Genomic DNA, 17,044 nt, shown 5'->3' with positions numbered 1-17,044 from the left:
TAATCAAGGTAAAGAGACATATTTCAGGGTGGCCAATTTTGATCTCTCACGGTGCCTAGTTGGCTATGTGTCTGAGGGTGAGGGTGGATATTGTTGCCATGCAGCAGGCCTGGGATGTTGAGTATCATTTATAGTATTGTTTCCCTAAGAAAAAGGCACTGGGTAATGCATGGGTTACATTTCTCTGTGTGGCCTGGCTCGTTTATGAAGTGGGCGTTCTAGACTTGCCCCATGTCCCTTCTGGTAGTTGTCTCCCTTTCAGTGCAGGTCAGCAATTCATTAAAGGTGTTGCTATTATTATTGGAAACAAAGAAAGGAGGAAATTGTTTTCTGGGTAAATTTTATTTGGCAGTTCTATTGATTAGTCTTTATAATACTCTAGTTAGTCTCTTTTAAAAAAAGCAAAGACCTGAAATACCCAAGCAAGTGACGAATGGTGGCTGTTTCAGGGAGTGCTGTGGTGGTATTATCTAGTAAGTTGCAAATGCAAAGAGAACAGGTGCAGTGCTGCATCAGGAGACTGCGTCGGCTCAGGGAAGACCATATTAGCCCTTCCTCCTGACTGTTGTGTCCGCTGTGTAACTGAGAGCGAGCCGAGTGTGTCAGGTCAGGGTGTGCATGACTGAAGAGTTCTCCCTGGCTCACTGATTACAGCTGGTTGACATGCATCCATCTCAGATCTTGAGTGCTATAAGGGTCCCTAGGTATCGTCCTAGTCCAGTCCCTTCCATTTACAGGTGGTGGAATGAGGCCTGGGTAAGGGAAAGACTTGCCTCAAAGCAGGTGTCTAATAGGTGCCAGAGTAGACTTGCGCCGCGTCCTCCGAGTCTGGGCCTAGCGTGCTCCTCCCACTGCACTGCACTGCCTTTGCCGTCACTGGTCTTCCTCAGTGACTGTAGCCCACTGTAGACCTTCAGGCTCCCTTTAGTTACTGCGGACAGCACAGTTGGGGAAGAGAGTTGTGTAAGCTTTTGTCCGAATGCCTCAAAGGGCACTTTCTGGCATGAGGAATGGGTTCAGTCTCTGCCATCTTCTTCCATAGCTGCGGCCATTTGATCTCCAACTGCAGGCTCGGTGCTGTGCCCAGTGTTGTACCTTGATCAGGTAGATGGAAGAAGCTCAAGTTCAGAGCCTGGGAGTCAGTAAGATGTCATCTTACTGGGCTGCTACCCCTGTCTAAACTGGCCTGATTGCTACCCTGTGCCTGATTCCTGTCTTGACAAGTTGATAAGTTCCTATGGGGCTGGGGCCCTGCTTTGCTGTTATCAATTCTTTCTTTACTATAGAGAGTTGGGGGAGAGGTCAGGGGGTAATATTTGTTGAGCATCTATTTCGTGCCAATCACTCTACTCACATCATATTATTTATTTGTCACCACATCTCTATGAAGTATTATCTCCATTTTACAGAGGAGGAAACAGGCTCACAGAGATCATGGGGCTTGCTTAAGGTGACATAGCTGGTAAGTGGTGAAGCCAGGCTTCAGATTTGAGTCTGTTGAGCTCCAAATCCCACTGTACATTTCAGGGCCTGTAGTTTGCCCATAAACCCCAGTTCATTCATTTGTTCAGTGAATATTTACTGAGTCCTACATATTCTAGCAACTGTGCTAGTCGCTGGAGAGGCAGTCCCTGCCCACATGGAGCTTACCGTCTCTTGGGGAAGACAGAGTAATGATGAGGATATAGAGTGTTAAAAAGGAGGTACTGTGGGTTATATAACAGGCAAGGCTAATCTAGTCCAGGGTGGGCTGGAGGGGTGGGGGTACAAATCAGGCGAGACCTCCTGGAGGAAGAGACATTTCAGCTGGGACCTGTGCTGAAGCATGAAAGGACCTTGCATAAAGACCTGAAGGAAGGCTAGTGTGGCAGGAGCATAGTGAGCTAGTGTGGACTGATGTTCTGCTTCTTACCAGAAATCCTTGTGCTGCCTGCCTGCCCAGCACAGTGTCTGGCATGTAATGGGGACCCAGTGAATATTTGCAGAATGAACGCATGAATGGACAAAACAATAAATGAATGGCAATTCTGAAAGCTCATTTTGTATAATAAGTTACTTTGGAATGATTCATAGTTCCAAATAGCTTTTTCCTCCAGCATCTCTTATCTTTCTGTTGTTTTGGGTTTCCTTGCTGTATTTTGAATGTCCTCATACGTGTCCTGCCTTTCCTTCACAGCCATGGGGTGTCTTCCTGCCTCAAAGAGAGCAAAAGCTGGGCTGCCCTATTATCCTCTTAGCGGCTGCCTTGAGCATGAAGTTTGAAATAGCGTCAGTGATTTGAGTTTTTCCTCTGGGGATCTGGCAATTGAAAATAAATGTAGAAAGAGCCCCAAAGGAGGTTTTTCTTGGGGCCATGAGAGATGACAGCACCAGTTATTGGTGCATTTTGACAATGCAGAGTTATATAACTGGATGAAAAATAGAGGCTATTCCACCAAAGTCAGCTTGCCTTACTTAAGTGCTTTTATATTCACAAAAGGAGGTGGCCCAGAGTGGTTCTGTAACTCCACTATTTGCAAATTCCTAGTTCAAGACATAGAGAAATAGAATTCTATAGATTGAGGTTCAACAAATGTTAATTTAAACAGTGAATATATGCCGGGTATTTCACATTGCATTTAATAACTAAAATATAAATACTATCCAGTTTCTAAAGAATACATTTCCGACTGAACAATTCTGGTAAGAGTAGCACAACATTGCAGAACCTGAAATAGGTGAGAATAGCCTACTTGTTAGTATACCTTGGTCCAGAAAAAATTCCAAGACAATTTGAATCCAGTTTTTTTCAGATTTAACCTCCTGGGTCTTTTCCTTCTGTGCTAGCTTCTGGACTGAGGAGTAGGCCTAGCTCACAGTGTTTGAAGGGCAGTCTTAACTGACACTGATGAAACTGAGTAAATGATCTTTGGTCCTTGTTTTCCATTGGTTGGTCCATTCGTTCATTCACTAATAACACATTTGTTGAATGACTCCTATACATAGGCCACCATAGATACTAGGACAAGTTTTACAGTCCTGTCCTCGCAAAGCTTACAGTGCATGGGTGAGACAGATAAGAGTATGCAATACAAAGTGAGGGGGGAGTGTTGGGATGGGCACCTAATGCAACACTGATGGTCACAAGGGCCTCATAGGAGAATGTGAATCTTAGAGGTCTGCCAGGGGTCAGCTCTCAGTGATGACTCATAAAGGCAAGCCCTCATCCCTCCCCAAGTCAGGACTGGGGCTGGCTGTAGTTTATTCAGTAAGTAATCAGAGTATCCTGCCCACATCTCCCACCACAGGAAGAGTAGGATTATTTAACGATAATCAGGAGTCCTATCGCCTTCCTCCTTTAGGTTCTGTGTAGGGTTGGGGGTCTTGAAGATTGATTTTTGGAGACTGAGTATAGCTATAGCTAGTGACTTCTAGAGAATTTTATAGTCAGATTTCCACTTGGGATTTCTATCTGAGTTGGTTGGGGAAATCAGGTCGTCAGAAATCCTTCCTGACAATGTCTGTCATTATTGTATGATCCTGAAACCATAAGGTGGAAGAGGAGCCTTTGGCAGATACAATAAGGAGTTTTGGGGCTAGGCTCTAAGGATTATAAGTTATTTTTTCACTGTGTGCTTAGGATGAAAAATGGGCACTGTGACATTGAGAATTCCTCAAGAAAGAGGGTCCCTTCCTAACTTGCTGATGACCTGCATAGTCATCAAGTCCAAGCCTCCCCTCCCCACTGCTCCCTCCCTCCCTCCCTCCTCCTGTCCCCTCCATTGTTAGGGAAACAAGCAATTGAGATATAGCCCTTGCATAGTGGGTGATGTGGCCATGCAAACAAAGATGAATGATTCTACGGTGTGTAATAGAATCTCATCTCAGAGGAGCAAGTGGTGACTCTCATCTGGTGGTGAGGGGGAGGGAGGCTGCCTCCCAGGGACATAGCATGTTATTGTAGAGTCAGGACTAGAACCCAGGGCTTAGGATGTTTTCTTTGCTTGTCTCAAAGCCTCATTGGCTGAGTGCGACTTTCTCAGCTGGCTGGTCACCAAGCCAGAAGCTGGGCTTCTCCCTGGATGTGGAGCAAGGGCAAAGTTTGTCTGGTCTGTGCAGCTTCCAGCCTGTGCTTCTCCTCTTCTTCCCTTTCTGCCCCATGGGACTGACTCTGTGTGGGTCTGTGAGCCCAGAGGTTGTGGCCCTCTCCCTCCTCGGCCTGCTGTGTGGGTCCAGGCGGTGTTCCTTTGAGTGTGGTCTTGTTTGTGGGATTCCAACTGAGACTGAGGTTCTGGTAGGCCAGGACCAGCTGGGAGACCGGTGGGGCTGGCAGCAGTACTGTGGTTTCAGAGGTGACCTCCTTGCTGATTTTAGAGCTTTGTTCAGTGCCCCTGGCAGCAAGCCAGTACAGAAGGAGCTCTGGATTCACTAATGCTTGGTTCATGGTTAGACTTCCGTGCATAATTAGTATTTTTTAAGTCATTTTATCTGAAGACTTCAAATTTAGAGACTCTAAGTATTTGAGAGAGATTTTATGGATCGCAGCTGAGTTTAAAAGGATCTTGCAGCTTTTCTCCCTGGCCCTTACTACTGGCCAGCTGCTTCTAATCGCATTCAGTTTAGTCCTGTGACAGACTCATTCTTCTTCCAGCTCCTTGCAGAATATGTCATGCTCCAGGTTGGCCTGGGTTTTTCCAGGGAGCTGTAGAACAGTGTTTGTCAGACTTCCGTGTGCATGCAGATCATTTCGGGATCTCGTTACAATGCAGATTCTGATTCCGTAGGTCTGTCGGGAGGTCTCCTCTGCATTGCTAACAAGCTCCCATGTGATGTCAGTGCTGTGGTCTGAGAACCACACTTTGAGTAGCAAGGAAATTGCTGAATGTGGGGCATGGGAAGGTCCTCAGAAATGATCACCAGATCTAGGTCTGTGACTCTGTAACACAGAGACCCAGGAAAGGAGAGTGACTCGCCTGAGGTCACACAGCAGATTAGTGAAGACACCAGCACCAAATCTCAGGTCATCACTTTCTTTCTGTTGTGTACACTTTTCCTCTGCTGATCTACAAAAAAGTAGAAATAAGGAAGTAGAAATGAGGTTTCCTACTTGAGTTACCAGGTTTAGAGCAACCTTGTAGAGGCCAAATCTGATATGTTGTAGTCTAGACCCATCTGGAGCCCTTCTTTCTTAGGTTTTAGAGAGACATTTTCTGTGTCAACCTCAGGGTCTTACACGGAGCCTTCCTCACACCATTCTTGTGTTCAGCAGTGCTTGTTGAACAGACTCTGAGTCCCTTCTACACTGGTGCCAGAAGGTGCCAGATGGCCCAAACTGAGTCTTTAGACTGAGCTAGCTCTCACATTCTGGGAGTGAAAGGTGGGTCTGGGATGCTAAGCCTTCCACAGACTTCAGAACTTGCCAGCACTTTGGCTCTTAGAATGCGCTAAGTGGCAAAGGGGATATACTGGGAATGGGGTGGGTAGGAGGTTTGACGCAGACACCCTGCCAGGGGCCTGGAGTTGTGGGAACAGCACAGCTGCCGGGGAACATGGCAATAAGCAACAGTACTTTTGTCCGTCAAGGAGGTCCTGTGAGTGGGGAGGGGCATAGGAGCAGATAGTTTGCAGGCATCTAGGCAAGTGGACAAACTTTTCATTTGATGAATATTTATTATGTGCCTGTAACACGCCAGACGCTAAGCTGCTCACTGGGGGATGTGGAGATGAATTCCTAGGAGCTCTGGTCTCAGGAGGCTCCCAAGTAGAGTCTGCATCGAGACAGTCTCTTGGAGTAAGAGTAAGCGGTATTGGTAGATTCTGGTCTAGGTGGAACGGTTCACTAGGTGGGGCTTCGGATAGAGGAACCAATTCAGGGTCATACTTGCTGGGCCTCTGGCACAAGCAGGGCATGGTTTCTGGAATAAGGCAGATGCTTAGTGATGAAAACTAAGGAACAAGGTCAGGGCAGGAAGGGCCGCACACTGAGCTTGTCTCTGAGCTGCTAACTTCAGATACTTTAAACCTTTCCTGAGACAGGACTGATGGGCAGGGCTGGGCTGGGGCTGAGCCTGCAGGTAAGGTCACCTGGTGAGGACATGGAGCCAGGCACTGTGATACCAGAGGGACTAGCCATGCAGGCTTACCATCTTTTTACCTGCCTACTCTCCCCGCCTTTGGCCCTGGCTGTGAGAATCAATCACCTCATTCTGTGGTTATGGAGAGAAAGTTTCTGGAAGCTGCTCAGGACCAGGCCCTCTGGGGTAGAAGAGGTGGCAGGAGGCCGCTGACCCCATCATCATTTGTATTAACATGTCCCAGGGCCTCCCAGGGCTAAGATGTCATTAAGTATTTCCTGATGGAGGCAAGTGACTAATGCTTCAATGGGGAAAAGACTGGGTGAACCAGTGTGTGGCTTGAGACCACGGACCAGGCTGCATTTGAAATTGACACCTAGTGACTGAACTGGAAGAGGTACCGTGTTGGTAAGGATGGTAACAGTCAAAGGGGAACAATTCCTGGCTCCTAGTAGGCCCTCAGTAAATATTTGTTGACCGAGTAGGTGCTTTATAGCACAAAGTGCTTTATAGTTTGCAAAACACTTCCAATTACAGTCTCTCCCCAGACTCTGACATAGGCAGAGCATTATGCCCATTTGATACTGAGGAAGCTGAGGCCCAGGGTGGTATGTATTTGCCCAGGATCATGCAGCTGGTAAATGGCAGAGCTGACACTAGAACTCAGGTCTTCTGAGTCTCTCTCTAATGTTTTGTCTTTGAAGACACATCTGAAAATGCACACAGGTGCTGCCAGGGATCTTGCTGTTGTACATTTGATTTTTGGTCCTTATTAAACAGATATCGTTTTTTAATACAAAACATTTTTTAAAAAGGAAATGTGCCTTTCTGTGTGCATTTTTACCAAATTGAGCCCTTGGGTGTCTTTATTTTTAATAAGGAAGAAACACTTGGGTCTGGAACAGCTGAACCAAGCACCATTGGTGCCTACTCATTAGCTCTGTCTAATTAGATTGAAAACAAAGAAGGAAGCAGCAGAGGCAACCATTTTTGTTTGGCAGGAATAGTCATGTGTGGCCTTAAGCCCTCCCTTCCTCCCTCCTCCTCCATAAGGCCATTAGAATGCAGCCCCTTTCAAAGAACAGTAGCATATTTCTATTGTGGGGGCGAGGTGGGGGGGAGTGAATGAGTGAGTGTGTGTGTGTGTGAGACAGACAGGCAGACAGACCGACTGACTTCTGGGACCTTTAGAGACTTAGTGAGTAACTGCTTCTTTTTGTTGGCACCCAGACACGTAGGGCTAGAAGACTGTTGTTTTTTCTTTAAGAACACACGAAATAAGAGCCATTTCTCTGAAGTACATGGAGAACCTTGACTTCCTGTAAATGGCTTTAAAAAAACAGTCCACCTGAAAGGTTTTGTCGCTGGAACTTGGGCCTCAGGTTTTCGCGTGAGTGGAACAGTGCTGGCCCGATCCCAGGCTCGTCGTAGGTGGTTTCGTCCTCTCCAGTCGGTGGTGACTGTGACCTCTGGGCCTGCTCACTGCGGTCAGAGCTTTCAGCGGGGAATTTCCACAGCCATGCTTCTCTGTTGTACACACTGTGAGGCGGCCGGTGTGGAGAGCAGGTGATTTATCTAACGCACAGACCTGTTCTTTATGTGAAGGCACCTTGGGGAGTGCCAAGGGCCAGTGGCAGTTTTTCTGAGACTCGGTTTCTCCTAGCTCCTCGAGCTGGCTGGCTTCACCTACCCCCTGTCTCTCCTCCATCTCCATTCCCTTCCCCCGATCCCAAGTCAGCCCCCTCACTGCCCTGTGTTTATCCCCAGTCCTGCCCCCTTTTCCCACCGTCCACACAGCCCGCAGAGGGCTGTGCCGCGTTCATTCCTAGCTCAGAACCTACAGTGGTTCTTCAGTGGCTCCTGGGAGGAGCGGTTCTCCTTGGCAGAGCATTCAGGGAGTTGTTGGCTCTTACTGACCTCTTCAACCCGTGTGTCACCGCCGCTCCTTTGTGCGGACCCTGCTTGTAGCCAGACTTGCAATTCCTGAGCACACCAGGTTCTCTGTCCTGCCTCCGTGCCTTTGCACATGCCGTTCCTTTGATCAGATTTCAGTTCTTTAGATTTTAATCCAAGTGTTACCTACCTCCTCTGTGAAATTTTCTATACATGCCCAGGCAAAATTAGGTGCTTTTTCTCCTTTCTGCTCTCATAGTAGTTCAGATGTATTCATGCCATATTTTTGTTACATAATTTTGTAATGAGTTGTTTCAATGTTTATACCTCTCTCTTATCCCCAATTCATGAAGCATTTGCTTGATGTCTGCTTTGTAAACTACTGCTTCCTAACCATTGCTGAGTGCTGACTGTAAATCAAGCACTGGGCTAAGGAAGGGCTTTACATGCATTTGCTCACTTCCTCTTCCTTGGGTGTAGAGATTGTTATTATCTCCACTCTACAGACTAGGAAATTGAAGCTTAGAGAGTTTAAGTGACTTGGCAAGATCACAGGGCTAGTAACTTGGGTTTGTGTCAGTGTGACGTGGTCTCTTCCTTCAAGGAGCTTGTGGTCTAGTAGGTGAGACAGAGAAGTCAGCGTATCCATCCAGGAGGCTGAGTCCAGTGATGAGGGGGTTCAGGGTGCCTCGAGGGGAGGGAGGGCTGGGGCTGTGCGCACACCTACCTCTGCGTCCCCAGCGCCCAGCACTGTGTTAAATTGTTTTCCTCTGTGACCAGGACACCACATCTCAGTCATCTTTTGCTCTACTCTCTCACCCTCTATTCTCATCAGTCCTTCCGCAGCACCTTCCTTTCCATCGAGCCTGGAGTTTGTGCTGTCTCCCCCCCCGGGCCAGGCCCTGTTCACATGAACTGTTCTGAGTGTGTGAGAAGTGTGCGTGCGAGGGTGAGGCTTCTGGAGTACCAGGAGTCTCTGGAGATTGCCTGTGCTCAGTTCATTTGTCATTGCCTAGGCTTCCTGGAGCATTTCCATCCTAGGAAATGTTTTCTTGGCCTCAAGACAGAACTTCTAAGAACATGTCCCAGGATTGGGCCCTCTGGCACCGTGTCCCTCTCACCCCACCAGCTCTGGCCAGCCTCTGCCGTGTGCTGGATCCTGTGCTGCTTACAAAGTAGAGAGCAGGGAGACGTGGTCCCTGCTCTCCAGGGGCTCAGGATCTAGTAGCTCAAACCAAGTGAGGGGCAAGAGCCTGGCTAGGCCTGGAGTGTGCTCCCTGGGCCTGTGGCAGGGCTGGACAAATATATGGGAATCAGCTGTGAGGGGAGGAGACGGTCACACGGGCAGGGAAACAGACCGACCTCATAGATGAGTCAGCTGGGGAGGAGCACAGCTGAGATCTAACCAGGTGGGGCAGACTGTCTGTGGTCAGAGTGAGGAGAGGTGGGAAAGGGCTGGGATCGTCACCCACATGTCTTCCTGTTAGGGAACCCCCAGGTGGAGGTTAGTGTCAAACCAGGCAGAGGCTCCAAAGGATGACTGTTGGTTTTTTTTGTTGTTTATTGCGGTAACATTGGGTTATAACATTGTATAAATTTCAGGTGTACATCATTAGACTTCTGTTTCCGCATGGATTACATCATGTTCTCATGTTCACCACCCAAATACTAATTACAATCCATCACACACACGTGCCTAATTATCCCTTTTGCCCTCCTCCCCCCACTTCCTCTCTGGTAACCACCAATCCAGTCTCTGTCTCTGTGTTTGTTTGTTGTTGTTATTATCTACTTCTTAATGAGTGAGATCATACGGTATTTGACCTCCACCCTCTGACTTATTTCACTTCGAATAATACCCTCAGTGTCCATCCATGTTGTCACAAATGGCTGGATTTCATCGTTTCTTGTGGCTGAGTAGTATTCCATTGTGTATATATACCACATCTTCTTTATCCATTCATCCCGTGATGGGCGCTTAGGTTGCTTCCAAGTCTTGGCTATTGTGAATAATGCTGCAATGAACACAGGGGTGCATGTATCTTTACACATTGGTGTTTTCACGTTCTTTGGATAAATACCCAGAAGTGGAATAGCTGGATCGTATGGTAGTTCTATCCTTAGGGATGACTGTTTTGATCTGAAATCGAAAGAGGGGGACCCAGTGCCCAGACAGGAAAACATTCTAATTTTTTAGGGACACAAAGAAAAGGAGTAAAGGGAGTAGGGAGCAGGATGCAAGAACCCCTCCTGTGTGCATGTGCCAGGTTATTTAATAACGTGTGTGGTGTTTAGTCTTCACAACAGCCCCGTGAACCTACACTTATAGATGGGGAAACTGAGGCTAAAAGTCACACAGCTACTGACAGGAGAGCAGTGCTGAAGCCAGGTGTACTCCAGAGCTTGGCTGCAGCGTGCTTCTTGTCCCAGAAACTGAAAAATACCCCAGGGCAGACAAGTGGGTAACTGCCTGAGTACCACGCAGGAAGCCAAAAACTGGCCAGTGTGAAAATGCCAACCAAGGAGCCAAAAGCTGTTAATGAGATCTTTGCCAGCATGGGCTGTTATACCTAGAAGAAATCCATGTTTTCCACAAAGAATCAGGTTCTACTTTCTCTTCCCTGCTCTGGGCATGACCATCTCTTCCTAGAGTTCTCCAGAAGCTCTGCCCCTGTGAGCTCTGAGAGAGCCCTCCGTCTCGCCCTGTCTGCCGGTGCCTTGACGAATGGCCCAGCACAGTTTAGGCGGGCCTGCAGAGCCCTCTCTGTGAGCGTGTGTGATCCGTCTTACTGCCAGAGCTCATTTGGGCTCCTTTAATAATTGAAGGCCAACGTTAAACGTTTCACAGTTTGTCCTTCGTGAACAGGAGCAGTTTTCTGTAAGTGATATGCCCTGTCTCCCAAGGACACTCTGTTTCCTGAAGTGCAGCTGATTCAGCTTGTTCTGACGTTGACACTCGGGAGCTTAGATTTCGTCAAGTCCTCTTTTCAAGAGAGATCTGTCTCATCTTTGAGGGCAAGCCCGGGAGGCTGGGTGGCTGGGGCCAGAGATGGCCTTACTGGGAAATTGGACTGGGGAGGTGGGCTACAGGAGACACGCTCAGCCACTTCCCGTTATGCTGAGGAGTCAGTGCATTTTGTCACTTTAACACAAAAAGAGGGGCCAGTGCAGGTCTAAATACCATCTGTTTACCCTGCCTTGGTCGTTCTGGGGGTTCTAATTGGAGTTTCCTCAGATCGTGTGCTCACTCTTGCTTCCAGGCCTCCTGCCCTCCTCACCTTTCCCCACACTCTGCTGACCTCTCTTCCTCTTTCCAGCTCCGCTCAGGTCCTGCTCCCGTTGGGGTCTGGGGAAGGGCTCTTTCTCTGCTCCCGCAGCACCTCATGTCCCCCTCTTTCTTAGCACTCTCCCGCCGTGAGCGGTTCCCTGTGTACCTGCCTTTCCCTAGTAGACTGAGAGCTCTTTGGGGATGCTGGAATGACCAAAGGAACAAATTGAAATAGTTTGTAAATTCTGCTGTTGGGAAAAGAACTATAATAATTAAGGAAGAAAATTGACATTTATTGAGGACCTCTTATGACCCAGGCGCTGGGTGAGGTTTGCTATCTCTTTTAATTTTCACAATGGCCTTGGATGTGGCTGTTAGAGGTTATACGAAGAAGTCAAGCTTCCTGCAGTCTTTCACTGTTATCCTTCTGTTTTTGGACTGATTCATCATAAATGACCTGCTTTATAATTTAGTAATGAGTACTTTTGAAACTTAAAGAAAATGCTTTCTTTTAATTTTGCAGTTTCACAGTTTAGCATTGAATGCAATAATATATCAGATGACTGTCAAAATGCAGAACCAACTCTTTTGCTGGAAATAATTATACTTTGCCAACCCCATTTATTTTGAGCAGCTTCGGCACGCTAATGTACTGTGCTGTAAAATGAGCCCATGTTGTATGGATGATGCGGGGGGATCAGAGTGGCAGTGAAACCAATTGCAGATCCACTAGATGGTGGTAAAAAGGGAAAGAGAACACGTCCCTTCGTTAAATACATCCCCCAAAGATAGTTTGTAATTTGACAGTTGAGACAGCTGGAAAAATTAGGAGCTGCTGTGCTGGCGAAGCTGGCCTGATTCTGCAAACTTGCGCTTGGAAAGTGAAACCGTTGGTCCTGTTGGTGATGCTCTGGTCAGAGTGAGTGTCTCTCAGGCCGTAGGCGGGTTAGGACCTGCACGCGTGGACTTGCCCCTGGCCAGGCCAACTTCGCTGTCTTGTGGGCATGGCTGCTGTTGGCTCTAATCTCACATTTCTCCCTGCCTGCTCATCATTGCCTCCATGATGGGCTGCTGTCCCCTCAAGGTTGGCCTGTCGAAAGCAAGACTCAGCCTGGCAGAGTGGATGTTGGAGTTGGAAAGATTTGTGTTTGAATTCAGGCTCCTGCTACTGACTGGCAGCTGTTATTTAGGGAAAGTCACATTACCTCTCTGAGCCTCAGTTTCCTCATCTATAAAATGGGGATAATTCATGGAACAATTATTTATTGAGCACTTGTTATGTGCTAGCCACTGTTCAAGGCATTTGGGAAATAGAAATCCTTGTCCTCGTGGAATTTACATTTTATTGAAGGAAGACAGGTGTTAAACTGTAGACATAATAAGTAAGAAAATTATATGTTTGAAGGTAATAAGTACAATAAAAAGAAAAAAGGGAGATCAGGGTAAGGGACTTTGGGGATTCTGGAGGGGAGCTGGGATAAGTGTGGGCTGCAGTTTTAATAGACCTCATCGAGGTGGTGACATGTGAGCAAAGAGGTGGAGTTGCTGAGAGACTTGGCCGTGCAGATGCCTGGTGAAGAGTGTCCCAGTGCAAAGGCCTGGCACATTTGAGAAACAGCAAGGAAGCTACTGCGGCTCAAGCAGAGTGAGCATGGGCGCAAATAAGAGAGGATGAAGTCAGAGAGGTAGTGGCGATAATATCCCCAGGGTTGTGAGGATTAAATGAAGCACCTTGCTCTTCTGTCTGACTTCTCATTTTTCCAATGGCATTTTCCCTCTCCTAGCCACCCAGGTTCCAAACGTCAGTAAGACTTTGAGGTCTCCCTCCTCTTTGCCACATTGCCAGTCACTTGCTAGGTCCTGTAGCTGTACGTCTCTCTTCTGTCCTTTGCTCCTCCTTCCCGTTGTCTTTAATCTAGGTGGTGGCCTCTGAACTGTCCAATCACAATGGCCTCCTAACCATTAGCTCTGCTGCCAGTCTCTCCATCACCATCCCTCCCCTCACCCCCTTTGTTTCCATGCCATGCTGCAAAATTGAACCACCTCTCTCCTGCCCAGAACCCCTCAGCTGCTCATTAGTGTATTCATTTATTCATTCCTTTGTTCACACATTCAGTGTCTTTTGAGCCTCTAATGCTCAAAGTCATTTGAATTGAGTCTAATGGAGGAAGCAGACTTGAAAATAATTACAATACCAATTCAGAAATGTTTGTTTTTACCCTAGCCTCTTTCAAAAAGGATTTGGAGTTCCACAACTTATTATGGAGTATGACAAGAATGTGAAGCGGTGTCTATGTATATAAAGTTCCGACCTCTCAGCCTGGCATTTAGAATCTCCCTTGCTTAGGCACAGCCCTGCCTGTCTAGTTTCATCTCCCATATGCAAGTTAAGTGAGCCTTTTGCTTCAACCCAGGGGTCAGTGCAGCTCTCCCACCTGGCCTTCTCTTCTAGCCTCTGGGCCTTTGCTCACACCTTTCCCTTTGCCAAGGATGCCCATTTTGCCTGATCCATGTCCTGCCCCTCCTTCCAGACTCAGCTTTAGATGGCGCCTTCTTGGGAAGTCTTCCCTGATCCCGGGTTCTAAGTGACCTCTCCCTTCTCTGAACTTCCATTAGCATTTCTCTTTGCCATTCACCACTTTCCACCTTGGATTTTAGGGTGTGTGTGTGTGTGTTCCTGCTTTATTTCCCTCACTGGGCTGTGCGTTCCTTGAGGCGTGGATCATTCTCATCTTTTATCACCAATGGCACCTCGCACTCTTTCTATAGGAGGCACTCAGTAAATCTTTGAGTGAGGGAATGAATGGCTCCCCAAGCCATAACATCTGGGGAGGGAGTTGCATTGGAGGTGCTTTCTCTTATGCTGCTATGAAGGAAGTCCTAACAAGTTTCTGGAGCCCAGATTTATTGACCCTGCAGGGAGCTGCTACCGTCTGGTGCTGTAACTCAATGTATTTTCTTGTAGAAGCCATGATGTAAATAGTTTCCAAGAGTAGTTCCATCACTAGTTCCAAATATCTGACTTGGAAACATGTACTTTTGGAGGCTTGCTCATTCATAAGTTGGCTTGCTCTTTCTTTTTTGAAGTTGCTCCATTTGTACAAGCAGGCAGGTGGCGTTTGCTTATCTGTACTGTCGACCACGCCAGGCACCATGGGGTGGAGACAGGAACACAGACTGTCACACAGAGATGACCAGCTCCACCGCTTCTTAGCTGAATGACCTTCAGCAAGCTACTTTACTGATTTTCTAATCTATAAAACAGGAATACAAATACCTACCACTAGACTTAGTGAGGATGAACAAGGTAACCTATGTAAAGACAGTGCCTAGTCAATACTTATAAATGCCATCTAACAACAGTCAGAACAGCAGCACATTTACTTCCCTTTTATCTCGTGCATCTGTGAAGTTCCTGTGGTCTAGGACAGTGCTGCTGAAACAGTACTGTGCGTGTGAGTCACCTGGGGACCTCATTACAATGCAGAATCTGAATTAGTAGGTCTGGGATAGGGCCTGAGGCTCTGTGTTTCTAATATGTCATACTGCTGACCCAGGGACCGTACTTTGAGTAGCAAGATGTCACGGCGATGGTTCTCAAGTTATATAGCCTGCCTCCGAATTACCTGGAAAGCTTGTTAAAACAGGTTTCTGGGCCCCACCTCTAATGATGTACTTATTCAGTAGGTCTGGGGTGGGACCTGAGAATTTTCATTTCTAAATAATTTCCCAGGAAGCATTGATGCTGCTGGTACAGGGACCACATTTGAGAACCATTGTGCTAGGGGGATAACAGGGATGAAGTTAATAAGAAAAAAGAGGTAAGTAATGGTAGTTCTTCCACTCCAGGATACTTGTGCTCTCTGCTCTTTTAATTGTGGGTGTCCATTTAGTAACTATTATCTGACCAGGCTCTGGAATGTCTTATTAATAATTAAATAACAGCTGACACTTAGTGAGCACTTACCGTGTGCCTGGCAATGTGCCAAGAGCTGTGTATAGTTCCACTTAATTCTGATAATAATCCTATGATGTGGATACTATGATTTTCCACCTTTGTGTTTCCCACGCTGACCAATTCATAAGAATCACCTGGTGTGCTTGCTAACAAATACAGAGTTCTAGGTCTCGACCCTGGTGATTTTAATTTGGTGGGGCCCACTGCCCTCAGGTGATTCTTTTGATTAGGTAAAGCTGGAAATCTCTCTAGTTAATCAGCTCTCCTCTTTCGTCAATGCCCAATACAAAATTGCCAATTTCAAAGAAATATCAAATCAATATAATATAATATACTTGACACTAAAAGTTACACTGGGTCAGATTATTCTTTATGATTGAGGAAACCCTTTGGGATCTCCAAATGCCTTAGTGTCCTCATTTTGACCATCCCTTGACTGTAGAGCTGCAGAAAGGCCAGGTGATAGAGCGTTCTGTTTACTAGAAGGCCAAGGATGCCCATGCTGACTGTATAATATTTGGCTCTCTTGAAGAGGGGTATTTTGTTTGGAACATTATTCTAGACAATTGGTCTTCATTGTATCCAGATGGATTCTGTGATTCCACAGGATTTTAAGAAAAATGAAAAGAGAAAATGTTTTACTTGCTTCTCTTCAGGCCAGAGCTTGTTTGCCCACACTGAGGCCAGCTGGCCAACCACTTCCTTGGAGCAAACCCCATCACTCTACCTACAATCCCAGCACCTGCTGGTCTCACTCACCCGGTCAGGTGAGGTCAAGAGCCTTCAACTCCTCTCTATTTTTCCAGCTACTGGCTTCTTTGCATAGGCTTTCCCATTTAGCCTGGGGTTGTATTTTCCATGTTTCATTGAAACTGTGGCCAAGTTCATTGATGGAAAAGGGGAAAGGTTCAGAGTTGCATGTACAGTTGGAAAGTCACCAACCCTTCACCTGCCTGGGAGGTCCTGTCTGCCTGCCTTAATGAGGGTGGTGGAGTGGGGCAGTGAGGTGTAGCCAGGGTGAGGTTGTCTGTTAAATGTACTACATTTTAGCCATCAGGAAAGACTATTCTGAAACCAAAGAAAATTGAGGTTTTCTTTAGTTCTGCTGATGCTCATCTGAGATACTTCTTGGGGTGAGTTAAAAGCCCTCAGAATAATTTTCTGATGCTAATGTGAAAAGTGTTTCAGTTTGATGGAATGGGCACTGGACCAGGGATCAAAAGAGCTGAGGGTTCAGGTCAGCTGTCTTGATTTCTTCTGTGATCTTGGGCCAGTTAGGTAATCACCTCTCTGGATATCAGTTTTAACTTGAAAATGAGGAGATTGGTCTCAATGATCTCAGAATTGGCTTGATATTCTGTGATCTTGTGATGACCTATATTCCCAGGAACATGAGCCATCACAATAACTTGTCCCAAAATACAGTCAAGTACACCCACTCAACCAACATCTGTTGAGCATCTCGTGTATTTCAGGTACTTCCCTGGGCACTGTGGGGGATGTAGCCATAGATAAGGCACATTGATCCGTTCACTCGCTCCCTCATTCATTCATACAACAAACACTTATTTATTGAGCACCTGTCATGTGCCACACACTATGCAAAAAGCTGTGAGAGACACAAAGGTGAATTAGACTCAGGCTTTGTTGTCAGGCAGTGCGCTGTCTTGAAGGGAGATAAGATGTGTGTGTTAATAAGGCTGTTCCTAACCACCCTCTAAAGGAGGACCTCTCCTTTGATTCTCCATCCCCTCACCCCACTTCTAATAGCACTCGTCCCCCGACCTTATATTACTTGTTTAGTATGTGTCTCCCTATCCGAGTGTAAGCTCCGTGAGAGCAGGGGCTCTGTTTTGATCACTGCTCTATTCT

The 17,044-nt window shown here is 46.9% G+C and overlaps 1 protein-coding gene across 4 annotated transcripts in view; it reads left to right on the top strand.

The window, feature by feature from the left end:
- Nucleotides 1–17,044, top strand: part of SERGEF (secretion regulating guanine nucleotide exchange factor) — a 205,914-nt gene that overhangs the window by 75,291 nt on the left and 113,579 nt on the right. Inside the window, exon 10 of one of the 4 annotated variants that reach the window (XM_058546082.1) lies at nucleotides 15,829–16,167. The exons of the other annotated variants lie outside the window; for them this stretch is intronic. Within the exon in view, the coding sequence (XP_058402065.1) occupies nucleotides 15,829–16,152 (324 nt within the window). The 3' untranslated portion in view covers nucleotides 16,153–16,167. Of the gene's footprint in view, nucleotides 1–15,828; nucleotides 16,168–17,044 lie in introns of those variants that run through there. 4 annotated transcript variants of the gene reach the window in all.

The sequence above is a fragment of the Diceros bicornis genome, chromosome 7 (assembly GCF_020826845.1).
Source record: "Diceros bicornis minor isolate mBicDic1 chromosome 7, mDicBic1.mat.cur, whole genome shotgun sequence".
Classification (NCBI taxonomy): domain Eukaryota; kingdom Metazoa; phylum Chordata; class Mammalia; order Perissodactyla; family Rhinocerotidae; genus Diceros; species Diceros bicornis.
Note: the sequence above shows the minus strand (reverse complement) of the source record. Positions and strands in the feature narration are given on the sequence as shown.